Raw genomic sequence first — 15,897 nt, 5'->3', positions numbered from 1 at the left:
TGGAGAGGAGAGAAGAGAGAGGTAGAGAGGGGGGGGGGAAAGTGGGATGGAGGTGAATTGTATATGTATATTGGTTAGATAATTGTATGTTATACATATGTATTTATATATGACAATTGATTTTGGGAGAGAGAGGAGAGAGGCTAGCGAGATTGGAGAGGGAGGATATAGGTGAGTGAGATTGGGAGAGAGGCGAGCGAGAGAGGACATAGAGTGGGAGAGGGAGGATATAGGCGAGTGAGATTGGGAGAGAGGCGAGCGAGAGAGGACAGAGAGTGGGAGAGAGGTGAATTGTATGTATTATTGGTTAGATAGTTGTATATTATATATATGCATTTGTATATAAAGCAAATGAGATTGGGAGAGAGAGAGAGAGGAGAGAGGAGAGCGAGATTGGGAGAGGGAGGAGAGAGGCGAGCGAGAGAGTGGGAGAGAGGTGAATTGTATAAGCATATTGATTTGATGATTGTATATTAGAGATATGTATTTGTATATTCTGGCGAATTATACATATACAAATGTCGCTAATTATACAAGTTTGAAATCAACCCACATAATTAATGTATAATATTTATCGCGAGTGGGAATTATAGCAAACTATAGCTATAATGAGTAATTAAGTAGTATAAATTTGCTTAACCGCGTGATTTTTCCTTTTAAAAGTAGTCATAAAAAATTTCCTTTCAATAATATTAGATTTACTAAGTAACATCTACTCAAATTTGTTCCATTTTTACAGATACAAAATATTAGAACATCTCTAACATTTGTAGTAACTACAAATTTTAAGATTGTGATTTAATATTTTTCTCATTAGGTTTTCAATTAGCTCAATAATAATATTTAGAAGATGATCTAATCGGTACATAAATTAAAAGGGTCATTTGCGAAATAGGAGTACTTCTTTTAAATAGTAAAAGATAGGAAGAACTTTGATTTGGGATTTTGATCAACATATGTTCATATGAACACACCTTAAAAGGATAAACATCACGGAAACTACATTACAACACTAATATATGGGTTAAAGATACGAACTCAACAATTTGATTATTAACTAGCCAAAATCACCAATAGAAAGTAAATTACATCATCATAAATTGGCTCACACCTAACATTAAGAGTAGATTAAGCAATTTATGAGCTCTTTCATCTAACAGACTAATCTTTTTGATTGAGCAAATTCAATCTCAGACCAAAAGGATGCCATGATGGTGGCTTAGATATAAGAAATAGTGTCAAACTTCATGAACTACAAGATAGTTGATCTTCGAACAAGGCAAATATCAAATACGTGTCATTTATTTATTATTGATTAAAAAAAAATTACACATTTAACCGCTCGACCAAAAATATTTACCTAAAAAACATGCATGTATTATACATTGATTTATATACATATATTATGAATTGACTCTCTCACCTAATGGATTACCTTTTTGATTTGGGCACTCATATTCAGTGTACAAACAACAACTTCTGTTTTACTTTTTATTTATATTATATACGGAGAGACAACACTAGACAAGTTATATATTTCATATTAATTCTCACCTAACTGAATTTATTTTGGTTTGTCAACTAGACAATGCCCTTGAGCATCATATATATATTTTTTTCACTAGAAAATGAAATGTTTAACATTATAGTGAGCATGCAAAAGTTAGTAGCTAGCAGCTAGTGTTGTTTCCAATAATAGAAGATGATGGTGACAAAGTCAATTGGGACCCAACCCAAAACTTAAGAAAATGGACAATTGGCAACTGCTCAAAACCAAATACGAAAGTGACAAAAAGCTTACTTTTTGCAGTCCGCTCTTCCTATAAAATACACTTATCAAAAAAAAAAAGCAAACGATTCTTTTTCCTAAAACCATTATACAAGCAAGAACCCTCCTTTTCTTTTACACCTTTTTTTTTTGGATACTTATTATTTCCTCTACTAGTTCATTTTATCTTTTATATACTCCTTATGAAATTATAAATAATTTGTTAATTTAACCCTTAAAGAGATATTTTGGAACTTTACGATTTCTCACGCATTCAAAAACTATAAGAGTAAAATGGAATAATAATAATAATAAATTCTCTCTTGATTTTGTGAATTGACGAGTAATTTGGGACAACTACTTTTAGTAGATATTAACTAACATGGGATAAAGGGATACACCTATCACTTTATAATTTATTGTATTATATTATATTGTTTTTATGATTATAACGTTAGAATAGATTGTACAATTTTATAACAATAATTTAAAAAATAAATCTACTAAAAAAATATGAGAGAAGTTGAAGTTGTTATATTTTTTAGAATAAATGATAAAAAATAAGATTATTTGACAATAAAATAAGATTATTAAAAAATGAATATTATTCTAATGGAGAGAAAACTTTTGATTAGCTTTTCAAGAATTTTCTAAATAACGAATGGATATTTTAGAGTTGAATTCAACGCTTGCTTGCATCTTAATTTCATGAAGATTTTAATGGAATAAAATAATTAATTAGGCACTTACCACTATGGGGTTATGGGTTAGGCTAACAAAATCCAAATAAATAAAACGGAACGGCTATATTAAAAACTGTGTAATTTGAAATACAAAATCCCTTTATTTACGCACTCTCTCTCTTCTTCAATGTTTAATACTCTCTCTCTATATATAAATAGCAGTATCTCTCTTCTTCTCATTCCATATATGTGAGTTTTTGTTTCTTCCTTTTTTTCTCATTCCATCTGCTTTCGTAGAATTGAAACAAGAAGAAAAATGGCGAATATAGGGATAATGGATAGTGCCTATTTTGTTGGAAGGAATGAGCTATTGACATGGATCAATGCCAGGTTACAGCTTAATCTTACCCGCATTGAAGAGGTACATTACCCCATTTTCTTGAATGATTTTGGCTTTGTATATCTAGGTTTTTTTTTGGGTGAATTCAAGGGTTTTCAGGTATGGAATTTCTTAATCTGTTACGGTTTGTGAGTTGTTTGATTTTTCATATAGTTTTTTCTGTCGGTTTATGAGTAATGTAATAAATGCTTCAATTATCATGTTCCCTTGAATTTTCGTTCTGTTTTTTCCCCTTGTTATTGTGTTATTAGACATTGATATTCATACAGCGAATTCAGCTAGTTTGATTGAGGCATTGTTATTATTGTTGTTGTTTATTTGCCAAATTTATCTCCATTAATTGTCAGACTTCGGATCCTCTACATCTTGTATAGCTGTGCCTGTGAGTTCATTCATTTTGGGATTTTGGTACCCGAGTAGGACGTGGCTGTAGAATTCTCTGTGTACTGGCTGTGGTTTATTTGATAATTCAATATTTAAATCAGGAAGTTGTTTCTACAAGTCTTCACGCTGGTGTATGACAATGATACTAAATTCTGAAGCCTTTGTGGTTATTTCTATAGATTTTTTGTAACCTAGCTATCTTAGTTCTCAATGTAGCATATCTTCAAGATAAATGCCTGTTAACATTACTGGTATAAAAGTTATAACCCTGGACACCTGGTGATGCAAATGATCTCCCAAGTATTACATTTATGTTCAACCTTAATTGGTTTAATTTTCCTTTCAATTGTTGTAAAGATCAAGTTCTCGAGAAAAGGAACAAAAATAACATGCTGATGAATGGGGTAGAATTGTATTACTTCTAGTATGATTAATAAACAGTTGAATACAGAATGTGAATGGACCAAATTATATTGCTGCTGTTTTATCATGCAAGACAATTATTTATTTTTTGTTTCTGGTGCGGAGATTAGCTTTTGGTATGTTCATATGAAATCATGGAGTGTCCAATCAAAATGAGATGGACAAGGAAATTTCAATAGAAGCCAGGCATTGAGCAATGTATGACCGACGAGGTCCAGTCATACAAAAGATAGATCAAAATTTACTAGTAGGAAGATATGGATCTTAAAACAGATTAAATTTGGTGTTCACATTCTCCTTTCAAATTTATGTTACTAGATAAGCAAATGCCTATGTGATTTATCTATGAAGTAGGGTTGAGCTCGTATCACAGTTTGCTTTAAAGGTTCAAGTTGCATCTTTTTTGTAATGAATGGAAAAGACCAGCCAACATTTTAGCAACCTTATATGTTCAGTTATTTAACTAAGTATTACATGTTATACAGTATAGTAGTATTACATTTTGAAATGTTAATGATTTGATTTCTCTTCTAATGTTTTATAACATATTTAAATTACAAATTTATTATGTTAGGTTGCATCTGGGGCTGTGCAGTGTCAGATGATGGACATGACCTATCCAGGAGCTGTTCCAATGCACAAGGTGATTACTGCATCTGATGTTCTGGTGGTCCTATCATAACATGTTTGATTTGTTCTGGCATCTTTTATCGATCATATTTGGTTACAGGTTAACTTTGATGCAAAGACTGAATATGACATGATCCAAAACTACAAAGTGCTGCAAGATGTGTTTAGCAAGCTAAAAATTGACAAGGTTATTTCTTACGAAACACATTTCAAGTTTTATGTAGATCTTTTTACTGAGAAAGTTTGGCTCCCTTCTTTCTTCCAAGTGCAACCCTCTCAGGGCATGTCATATGAAGTGGGGCTTAAATCTTTCAACATATTTGTCTCACCTAGTTTTTACTTTTCTGTATTTAGCACTTTGGATCTGTGATGGTGCTTATCTTATATTATAAATAATAGTAACAGTAGAAGTAAAACAAAGATTCTTTTTTTGTTACTGGGTTATTGCAAGTACCCGGTGGAATAGTCGAGGTGCAAGCAAGTTGGTCTGGACACCGCCGTTATGAAAAACAAATAATTGATTCTTCTTAGAAGATATTCAGACATACTAATTCATGCTGATTTTGAGGAATGGTTCCTTTGAGATTTTCCCTTCTGTATTACCTGCACAACTATCTTTTTAACAAAGTTTTCATCCATCAATGTTTACCCTTGATGAAACAAAATAACCTGCTGTTGAGAGGAACTAGATGATTCTTTTTGATGGTTTCCATTCTGCTTGCAGCATATTGAAGTTAACAGGCTTGTTAAGGGCCGTCCCTTGGATAATTTGGAGTTTCTGCAATGGCTGAAGCGTTACTGTGAGTCTGTAAATGGTGGTATTATGAATGAGTATGTGCTTCTTCTAACATACTTGAGTGTTTTGTTTTTCTTCTAAAATTTGGATGCCAGATACTCACTAGTTGTCTCTCCGTTGATTGTGCAGGAACTATAATCCTCTGGAACGTAGAAGTAAGGTTGGGAGGGAACGAAATGTGAAGGGTTCTCAGAGATCTGCAAAGTCACTTCTAACTAACAACAGTCATAACCCTGGATTAGGGGAAGGCATGACTAAGACTACAGGTGAGCGACAGATATATTCCTTATCTATTCTCAGTTAGTATTACTTTTCTTAAACTATGTTTTTGACTAGGAATAAAACAAGGAAGGTCAAGTCCAGTAATGGGTGGGGTTAATTCTTCAACGGAGATTCAGGCTTTGTCAAAGGAGGTAACAGTCTTATATTTGTGTGAAGTTGATTGCTTAGCTTTTAGCAGATTGATTGAGTGAATGAATAATTGTCTCTTCTAATTTTGAAGCACTAGTAAGCTCAATTTAAGCTGGCTTAGTCAATCACAGCACTTGTTTCTGTATGGTCAAAAGATACTCCTATTCTGTCATGATCTTGCAGAACTTTTTTGGACCGCCAAACCACACCAAAATGTAGGACATTCGAGGCTTAAGATATGGTTAGCTTAGCATTAATGGATCACATCTGCTGCTGTTGGTTCTATTTTTTTTCTCTTTCTCTTCGACATTAGGTTCGGATTTTGACAGGAGCCTTAAGTTCAGTTATAGATGTTATGTGACTGCATAAGGATATGCCAGGATTTGATTCATCCTAATAGATGAATTGTTGAGTAGTGGAGTGAAAAAGACCAAATGGATATTCCAGATTCTCATAACAGATCTCCCAACTAACAGGGATTGTGGTATAGTTGTTATGGAGTTTTATTGTTTCTCTTTCCTTTTGTGATAAGCATCCCCTGTTTTGGTTGCCTAGTAGTACTTCGACTGTTTATTGGCACTCATATCTTAACCATCCAGGTTACAGATCTCAAGCTCTCTGTTGACCATTTGGAGAAAGAAAGAGATTTTTATTTTGCAAAGTTACGAGATATTGAGATTCTCTGTCAGACTCCAGACTTAGAAGATGTCCCGGTAAGTTCTTCTTTCCCATCTCTACCAAAAGAGAATTGATTGTGATGTAGTTGGCTAGCTACAAAAAGCTCCTCTATAGTGTTGACTTTCTTGTGCATGTCTAACTGATAACGCATATAAGTGATTGAATGTGAACTTATTGGGCTAGAGGAACTTTGTGCCTCCCTTCTATTACATAACACTGATAGTTTCAAACCCCTAAACCCAGCCCCTCTGTAGCTTACAAATACTACACCAGTTGCTTGTGTCATGGATTTCCTTCATTAATGTTTTCTAATTGTCATATGTATGACATGATAAGGAGAGTATTTATATGGAGTGGTTCATTTTACTTTGCTTTCTTCTCAATTATGCTGGCTATGAGAAATTATTTGACCTTTCTGCTATTTTTTCCCATTATTTAAACATCACATTGGCATCATGTATGATACTTTAGAGATTTCCACTTAAGTGATTGTACGTTGATTGGAAATTGTGTATAAGCATAATACTGAACACACTGCTCCTTCTGTTAGAGCAAAGTTTCTTCATTATATCATTAATGTGTGTTACGAGTCATCTAATCAATGGTGTTGTCGTATTATTATTGCATTCCGCAGATGGCTATGGCAGTTAAAAAGATATTATATGCTGCTGATGCAAGAGAATCAGCTTTGGCCGAAGCTCAAGAAGTTCTAAGTCACTCCGTGGATGGAAGTAAAAGCTGAATTGGAATTGGAATATGATAAGTAAAAATTGCGTGCAGTAGTTTCTTAAATGTAGAGGTTACTGTTTCATCTTTGGTGAAATGTTGCTAAGCTTTCTGTTGTGTACATCCATGTGCTCTTTTATTTGGCTTTGAAAGAGAAGTCTCTCTAATGTGTACTTGATGGAGATATCTCCAGTGAAGCGGAATTTGTATTTCAAATTTCGATGTTGATAGACCATATTAGTGAACTTTAATTGAAAGAGTACACCATGTCTTCCACAAATCAAAAGCTTCTTCTATTAATTTTCTCTTCCCTTTTTCTTTGTTACTAAATTTCAAGAACGAGGTTTTTCTATCCAGAGATAGATTACACCATCTTCTGACCTTTACACCAAAACTGTAAGTATTGCTAGTTGAATTGTTATATGTTCAGCATGAAAAAGAATTTTCAATGTAAAGAACTTCGGAATGAGCATAAAGCTGAAAACAAAAGGCACTCATTGCCATTACACTGATGCTAGTTATCATGTGTTTCCACATGATATTCTGACAGCCCCGCATGTACGATACAAAGTAGACATATATTAACAAGATTAATAAAATATTACTAATTGAACAAGACTCTACTCACGATTATGCTAATGTTTATTGAAAATATCTAATGAATTGGCACAAAGGTACCAGCATGTTTGCTTGATGTACCAGAGACTGATGCATAATGAATATGTATTTTTATTATCTTCGTCCATGGCCGGGCTGGTTAAGCAGCAAGTTTAAAAGGCGCAGGTAGTGATTTGAAAGAAGCAAATGAGTGAGATGCATTTGGAAAGTGAGTTTTGAAAGAGAATGCAGGTAACAAAATAGAAAAAGACTAATGTAATCGAATTCACTTTATAAAAGAACTTAAGTATGCCATCTGAATATATTCCTAGTTGATTCAAGTACACCTACTTAAAGGGTCGATTGATAGAATATATAAGAATAATGCTAAATAGTAACACTTGCATTAATTATACATTGATTAAGGTGCTATTTGTATTTGTATTCTCGTAGTGTTAAAACATTTATTCTACAGTAACATTATCAAAATTGACAAGATATGGAACCCTCGGATCAATGTCAAACAAACAAAAAGAAGTCCGCATACTTCTTTACACAGTTAGGAGAAAGAGAACCGCATGAAGTGGGTAAGCGTAGGTACTTCAACAGCTCAATGAATTCAAACGAGGAAGAACATATCACAGCGTGTTGATTATTATCATGAATTTCATTTCCTTTCACCTACTCATCATAGAAACAGCAGCCTTCAGTTCATCCTAATGTGTACTACGGATATTAGCTCCACTCTATATGCAAAATTGAATGTACACTTTCCGATAGAGAGACATCTTCATTAGTATCAAACCTTTGTACAGGTAATAAGACTTTTTCCCTTGAATCAGTTGGCGTGCATCTCACCGTTCTCATATTTTCACGACTGATAAACTTTCAGACATTGATGACACCCAACTGCACATGCACAGAGATGCAGATAACTTCCATTAAAATGTATTTGAAATAACAATTTTTTCATCAAACTTGTGGTTTTACATGATGCAATTGAGAACCAATGTGATCCTTCCATTTTTGATGGGAACATATTAAAAATTTAGGGTCATTTCTGCATCATAGCAAGCTGGAGGAGAATCCTCATATTGATGCAAAGGGCATAGGCCCTTCATCCACTTCAAAATGCAGAAAACTTAGATTGATTTAGACAACAGCTGACTGGAACTACGAATAACAGCAACATCCGCAAAACAGACAAATAAACAAGCAACAAGCTACAAATTAGATGTGGGCCAGCCGAATGATGATTATTTGGGATGGACATAATTAACAGAAGTAAATATACTGAGTTAAGAATATGTAGAGTCAGATTATGGTCTAATATCGCGAGTGAGTGTCAACCAAACAGCAGCATGGACATGTATCAACCGTATGATAGGATCACTATGTCATTTGGTATACAGTTATAACAAGAGATTTATCAAAAATAGCTTCTCTTGGAAACTTCATGCACCAATAGGGGTTTATCTTTAACAGATTTTTTTTTTAATGACAAGGAAAACCCGCAGTCACTACAATAGCTTGCAAACCACATAGGAGAGGTAACCCACACTAGGCAAGCCCAGTGCGACGAGCTCGACATAGAAGGCAAACCCCTTGCTTTCGCTAGCAAAGAGTTTCGAACTTGAGAACTCCAACATGGAAGTCCCTAGCCCAAACCACTGGGCCCCACCCCAAAGGGTTCTTTAACAGATTTCTCATTCTTGATTAGAGAAGATGCTGTGAGTTTGTTTTTTTTCAAAGAAGTTATTTGTTAGAGAAGATTGTAACAGACAATTTTTTTTCCCCAAAGCATAATTAACCACTCACTGAAAAAAAAGTAAAATGGATTAAATAAGTATCTCGAAACCTACCATAAATCTTCAGTGATCAGCAGAAAAGTGCAAAAGGATTAGGAGTATGATGAAATCCTAGCTGGATGGTTTACTCTTTCTTGAAACAAGGATCAAGGCACTGTCATCGTCGAATGGATCAGATTTTCTGCAGAACCATCCTGAGGTGCTCTTGCAGTGTTGCCCTTTACCTAGGTAAATCCAGAAAAAAAAAACACAAGAATAAGAACACTTCAATGAAAAGTAGTTATAGATGGGAATAAGGATAGAGTTCTATAAGGGGATGAAAGTTGTCCCAAGTGCAAATTAAGTCCTCTCTGGATTGAATAACAGCAGAAGCTAAGAACTGCTCCTGAATTCTGGAAAGAGTAATTCCAGATGCAAGGCTTAAGAGGGTGTTTCCAAAGTCAACGAGCACTCAAACATGTTACACATACATGCTAGTATATCTTATATTCCTCTAACATATCTCTAATTATCTGTTATTTGTAATCACAACCTATTTTGTTGAAGTATCTTGACATAAAACAATTATGGGGCTAAGCTACAGCTTTTGTATTTCCATTCTCCACTCAAAGAAAATAATATTGTAAAAAAGGAAAGTTAGCTTTGATAGAGTAACTGAACTGAATATAATCTAGTACCCCCTTGTTACCAGTTCTAATAGTTGTGATTATTATTTCTGTTAGGTACTCATTTTCACATTTATTGGTTCCACATTCTTTTACATGGGTCTTTTTGTTTCTCCTTTCTTCTTTCTCCATGCTAAGTCAAATGCTAAAATTATTTATCAGGTACTTAATATGACTTAATTTCTATCAAGGTTTTTGGGCTAGACACGGACAAGTAAAAGAAGCAGCTGGATGTAACGATAAACAATTAACCACTGAATTATGATTTATTTGTAAACAAGGGACTTTCCACAGGAACTTCTGAATTTCCAAATCTAATTTATAATTAGTATAAACACATTTTCAATTATCTGCAGAATATATTTAAGGACATGATGAATATATTAAGCATAAGGGTCTACCTGCGTCATTAGAGATTTGATGACTTCCTTAGCAGCATTATTTTTGTCTGTTTCCATTCTAGCTTCTTCAGATTTCTCTTGTAGTTGAGTTGATTTTTTCTCAAGCTCAGCCTCTAAGAACAGGGATCTCTGGGTAAGAATGTCTACCTGCATGGTGTATATCTCAGATGCAATAGAGCACATACAAATCAACTTATACCACAAATTTGTTTTTTTGAAAGGATAAGTAAAACTGCATACAAATGAATTAGTCGGAAAGCTTTGAAGACTAGCTCCTACATTCCTTCTTCTAGTTCCAGAAGGTACCTTTTATAGACCAGTCTATCTCCTCTGTGGGGAAGGCAAGGCTACTCTATCAGAATCGAAACCTTGGCTAGGGCTATCTAGAGACTATGGCCGTCTAGACTGCTATGAAAAACACCATCGGATTTCAAAGTAGCACGATCTAATTCGAAAATTTCACCCAATTGAGCACGTCTAGCATATTTTTTCCCAGTAGCAGGATCACTATAACTGATGCCGTTGAGTTCACCGCCGTAGAACTCAACAGTTACACCTACTTGTTCAACACTATACTTTGATTCTGCTTACTGTGACTTTTAACCTGGCTGCTATTTCTATTAGTTGGTTCTTGGACTATTTCAAGACAACCCTTTGCAAAACAATTACCAGTATCTAGTGCAATAAGTAGCTATGGTACATTAGAACACAATCTTTCTCAATGGACAGTAAGATATTGTGCATTAAAAAAATACTTTGGACCAATCAGGATAAACTAAACAAAGTTTTTTCTTGATATTGTTATTATCCGTTATCCTGTTGTTCCAACCACTGTAAATATGTTTCCAAGAATAGAAGGATTCTATGAAAAAGAGGTCATTTATCCGAATAGCTATTGACATTCTCTTAGGAGTAAATAATATACCTGCAGTGTGAGAATAGAAGTACAATAACAGTTGGATTATAGTTAAGTGGTGTAGAACTTTTAAGAGTAACTACTTGATTTCAAATAGTGGAATTCAAAAATATTTTTCAACTAATTTGGAATAAAGGATTAAGTTGCTGATCTAATTAGTGACTTTTATCTAATGTGACTCCGTTGAAACAATTTAAGAATAGCTCAAATTATGAAATTATGGGTGAAAACAGTATCAGCTAAACAAAAATATCTAATACAAATGCTGATATTTTGACATTAAACGTTTCTACTTCAATGATTCTTCTAGGTATGACAGAATGCAGCAACAGTGGCCCTGAAATATTCGGGCACTATTCTGGTGTGTTTTTGGGGTACAGTGAGTGGTGCCAAAGGATATTAGAAGCTTAATGTCATGCTGACTGGGACACAGGAATAGCAGCAAACTGAAACAGATTTAGAAAACAATCCCACTGCCTACTGGGCATTATGTGGCTTATATGCCTACAGATATATAAGAGATGCTTTGAGGAGAATATACAACATCTATCTTTTGTAAAATACAAAAGCATACAGAGCTTATATATCTGGTTCAAGGAATACAGATTAGAAGATCTTTTTGTGAGTTTTTGGACTCTGAAGCAAACTTTGTAATGAAGTCTTTGTAATACTTCTTTGTACTTTTTTGCAGTACCTACTTGGTACTATCTTTAATAAAATTACCCTTACTTTATACGGGAAAAAAAATGCAGCAACAAAGAGGCTTGGCAAAAAATCTTGGTAGTTTTTACCTGCTCCTTCAATATGGAAATTTCCTTTTTCAGACTTTCACTTGTTTGCTTTGAATCATCAAGATCCACTTCGTGATTTGCTTGTGCAGCAAAAGCAGATCTCAGCAACACAGAATTAGATGAACATGATTCAAATGAAGCAGGAGAACCAGCTTGAGAGCGACTTGTTGATCCAACAAAAGAAACAGACAATATCTCAGGGCAACTAGAAAAGGACAACAATTGGCTTGATGTTTGAGATACTTCACTCTGAGTATTGCCATTAGGAATTGGAGAGACATTCTCAGAGTTTGAATCTTGCTTCTGGTTCTTTCTAAAACGCTTATCGTCAGACCTGAATGAATTGAATGAGGACAGCCTAGAGAGAAGGCCTTTTTGTTTGGAAGGTGAGGTCTCTTTCCTCCTCTCTCCAGTATTCTTCTGTAAGCTTCCAGTAGTGACCTTAGGTGGTAGACAAGTCAAACCAATATCCAAGCCCTTGTTCAATTTAGTAAAACAATCTTCACACACGCGATAAGGTTTGTTCACTTTTGGAGCCAAAGAAGCTCTTACAGATCTTTTACTTGTGCATACTGTGCAAAAGACAAGCCCACAGTTGTAGCAGTTATGACGTTTTCGTCTGAGATTAAATGGACTCTGGCATCCAGCACAAATGGAATTATCAGCGACAGACACTTCTCTGTGTAGACAAATGGCTGCAGTAAAATTATTTCCACAGACCACATCCTTTACTTTTTTTGCTTTCAGCGCTTCAACCAGTGTAGGAGTGTTCCTATCATGATTGTCCCCATGTCCTAGCTGTCCATTTCCTCCCTTTCCCCACGTGTAAAGCTCAGAGTTTGAGCTCAGGGACACAACATGGAAAGATCCACAAGCTATTTCTTCAATGAAACAATCTGTAATTTTTCCTTGAACACGAGAAGGAAACTTCCCAGTACTTCCAGGAATTCCTAGTTGCCCATAATCAACTTTCCCCATTGTATATACTTGCCCTAATGTTGTCAGAGCAACTGTAATACTATGGCCACAGGCTACTCTACTGAAGTTAATGCCATCCAACTGTACAACTTTGCATGGAGTGAGTCTAGAAGCATTATCTTCGTGTCCAAGTTGTCCGTCATCCCCATTTCCCCAGGTGAAAAGCTTCCAAGGTGGGGAATTACAAGAACTGGAATCGTCAAAAGAGAGCTCTACCACAGCTGCAGTGTGCCAATGCCCACATGCCACTCTAACTGTTCTTAGTCCTTGTAGAGTTTCAACTTCCCTAGGAATACCAATGCTACTACGGTCCCCATGACCTAGAGCACCAAATGTTCCATCACCAAAAGTAAAAAGCTGGCCAACAGATGTTATAACAGCTGAATGCCAAGGACCACAAGAGACATATGAGACATGCTTACCAACTAAAGGACCCCTTACTTTTTTGGGGATCCAGTGGCTGATTCCAGTATCATGCCCAAGGAGGCCAAAGTTAAAGGTACCCTCACCCCATGTATATAGATCTCCACTGATTGTTGTGGCACAAGTATGATAATCTCCGCATGCTGCTGATGTAACATTCAACCCACAGAGAGTGTCAATAAGTTTTGGGCTAGAAATGTCAGATTCTACTCCATGCCCTAGTCTGCCACTTAAGCCCTCTCCCCAACTAAAAATCTCTCCTTGCTTTGTGATTAGTACGGCATGTCTTCTCCCGCAAGCAACATATTGAGCATCAAGTAGTAATGCCGATTCCAAGGTCCTCGGCAAAGGTGCATCTCTTCTTGCAGTTTCAAATTTTCCAAGTCCACACATCCCACCACCAAGCAGGCCATCACCAATTCCTTCTCCCCATATTAAAATGTCACAGAGGGTATCAGCATTTGTGAAAGATCCGTGGCTAGATGAACTAATGGCACTGGAGAAACTAGATCGGATAGTATCTGTAGAGCTCTGCCCAATTTCATCATCTAGGTTTCCGTATGATCTTGAATTGAAGGAACTAGCAGCAAACTCTCTATGGGAAGAACATTTTGCCGCTGAATTATAAAGTAAATAGTCGGAGAACGCTCTTTCTAATCTCTTTCTTGGAGGACTCTGAGATGGAACTGAACCCAATAGATTTTTCTTTGGGTCCTGTCATGAGAAGAAAAAGGGAGTCAAGATCATAAATCAATCAACTTAATGATAAATTCATCATTGTAAGTACCTCATAGGGTGTACTGCTGCTTCCACTACTACTTGACAAAGCAGAGTGAGAACGTCGTTGTGTCGCAGAAGTTGAACCATCAGAATATGCTATATCATATCTTATATCGCTTGTCCACTTTTGACAGTCAACCCGAGATGTCAAGGCCCTGAGAGCAACAAACCAGACTTCTGCCTCTTCCTTATCTTTGCAGATCTGTCAAAGGGTTCAGTTTGTTGATTCTATAATCAAAAGATATAAAATTCTTCTAGAACTCTCCATTTTTCTACTAATAGCATTGGTCTACTACAATCACCGTATTCTGGATCAACTAATTTTCTTAATTCTGACAATTCTAGTCCATATACTTTGTAAATACATAACACATGCTTTAATGATGACCTTTGTGGCAACCATATCTAACCAGTAATGAAAATTAAATTTTTGCGAGGACAGAGGTTCATATTATCCTGCTTCATAAACCCATTAAATCTCTGGAATTTAAAGAATGGGAATTCTCACTCAATCGGAAGGACACAAGCATTTGCATCTCTATAATATCAGTGATATGAGTGACATGCAAGTACAAAGATGTACACTTTCTTAAATGTTTTATTTTAACCAACGAAATGAGCAGTTATTAAAAATCTACAATATATTATTCCTGAAGCAAGCATATGACTCAAAATGCATATATCATGAAAATACAGATGAACTGTGTTCATGATCGGCATAGTAATAGCAAAGATACCCATTCCTTTGAAGCATGAAGACTGGCTAGTGTTGACCAATACAGGAAGTGTCTCCCAACTGCAATTAAGCATAAATATACAATTTCCAATGTTCTGCCATCTCCTCATACTACTTACATAAAGTTATTTCATAGATTTACATTTTACTAAACCAAACAGGCAACTAAGGTATGAAATAAAATGCATGGCTAGAATTTTTAACCTCAAAAGAGAGTCAATCTATTAACCGTAGAAGGCATTTAAAGAGCTATCTGTTAATCAATCAACAGTGGTTCAAACCTCAGGTTCATATCTATCATCCCAATAATTAAAAAAATCTCTTAAGAAAAAAAAGATTGGGGGTTATTTAAATCTCACACTTCCCCGTACATAGGTAATTAATCATATCTAATTGTTTAATGATTATTTTCTACTCTAAAAGAAATATATGAAGGAAGGACTTCCATTTTATGCAAGTACCGAAACTTGGAAGGGAACGTGATGTGCTCTAAGACTGTAAATATTACTTACCAAATCCAAGGAACTTTTGCCATATAGAAGTGAAAATGACTGATATTCCTTCTCAGGTCTAGGAAACCGCAGAAAATTTGCCTATAATTTCATTTGAGATAAAAATGTCACTAGGACAATACCACTTAGGATGAAGTTTGGTGTGCATAATATTGATAAAGTAGGATCTTACAGTTCGTTGACCGGGAATAATCTTTGAAACCTGACTCAATTGAAGCTGTTTCTCCTCCTTTTCAACATACCATATCAGTCTTGTTTCATCCTGAAATTAGTCCATCAGAAGTAGTTGATGAATGATAATTTCAGAATGGGTTACAAAAACCTCAGAGCAATACCCCTTATTTGAAGCAGAGAAATAGGGTGTGTAAAAGAGTCTCTGTGTGTGTTGTGG

General features: G+C 35.3%; 2 protein-coding genes across 2 annotated transcripts in view; one reads left to right on the top strand and one right to left on the bottom strand.

The window, feature by feature from the left end:
* The first annotated feature begins 2,632 nt into the window (after positions 1-2,632).
* LOC107012864 (microtubule-associated protein RP/EB family member 1B) lies at positions 2,633-7,199 on the top strand. Its single transcript, XM_015212820.2, has 8 exons — positions 2,633-2,872; positions 4,233-4,301; positions 4,389-4,475; positions 5,013-5,119; positions 5,214-5,350; positions 5,421-5,497; positions 6,095-6,208; positions 6,808-7,199. Exons 1-8 carry the CDS (start codon positions 2,768-2,770, stop codon positions 6,913-6,915), a joined length of 804 nt encoding a protein of 267 aa, XP_015068306.1. The 5' UTR covers positions 2,633-2,767; the 3' UTR covers positions 6,916-7,199.
* Positions 7,200-7,884: 685 nt separating this feature from the next.
* The window catches only part of LOC107015232 (PH, RCC1 and FYVE domains-containing protein 1), an 11,508-nt gene continuing 3,495 nt past the window's right edge, over positions 7,885-15,897 (bottom strand). Inside the window, exons 4-10 of the mRNA XM_015215435.2 lie at positions 15,679-15,768; positions 15,507-15,587; positions 14,266-14,460; positions 12,078-14,192; positions 10,371-10,517; positions 9,359-9,528; positions 7,885-8,405 (exon numbers count right to left, since the gene is read on the bottom strand). Of these exons, the coding sequence (XP_015070921.1) occupies positions 9,451-9,528; positions 10,371-10,517; positions 12,078-14,192; positions 14,266-14,460; positions 15,507-15,587; positions 15,679-15,768 (2,706 nt within the window). The 3' untranslated portion in view covers positions 7,885-8,405; positions 9,359-9,450. The remainder of the gene's footprint in view (positions 8,406-9,358; positions 9,529-10,370; positions 10,518-12,077; positions 14,193-14,265; positions 14,461-15,506; positions 15,588-15,678; positions 15,769-15,897) is intronic.

The sequence above is a fragment of the Solanum pennellii genome, chromosome 3 (genome assembly GCF_001406875.1).
Source record: "Solanum pennellii chromosome 3, SPENNV200".
In the NCBI taxonomy this organism is placed as follows: domain Eukaryota; kingdom Viridiplantae; phylum Streptophyta; class Magnoliopsida; order Solanales; family Solanaceae; genus Solanum; species Solanum pennellii.
This window is presented reverse-complemented; position numbering and strand designations above follow the sequence as displayed.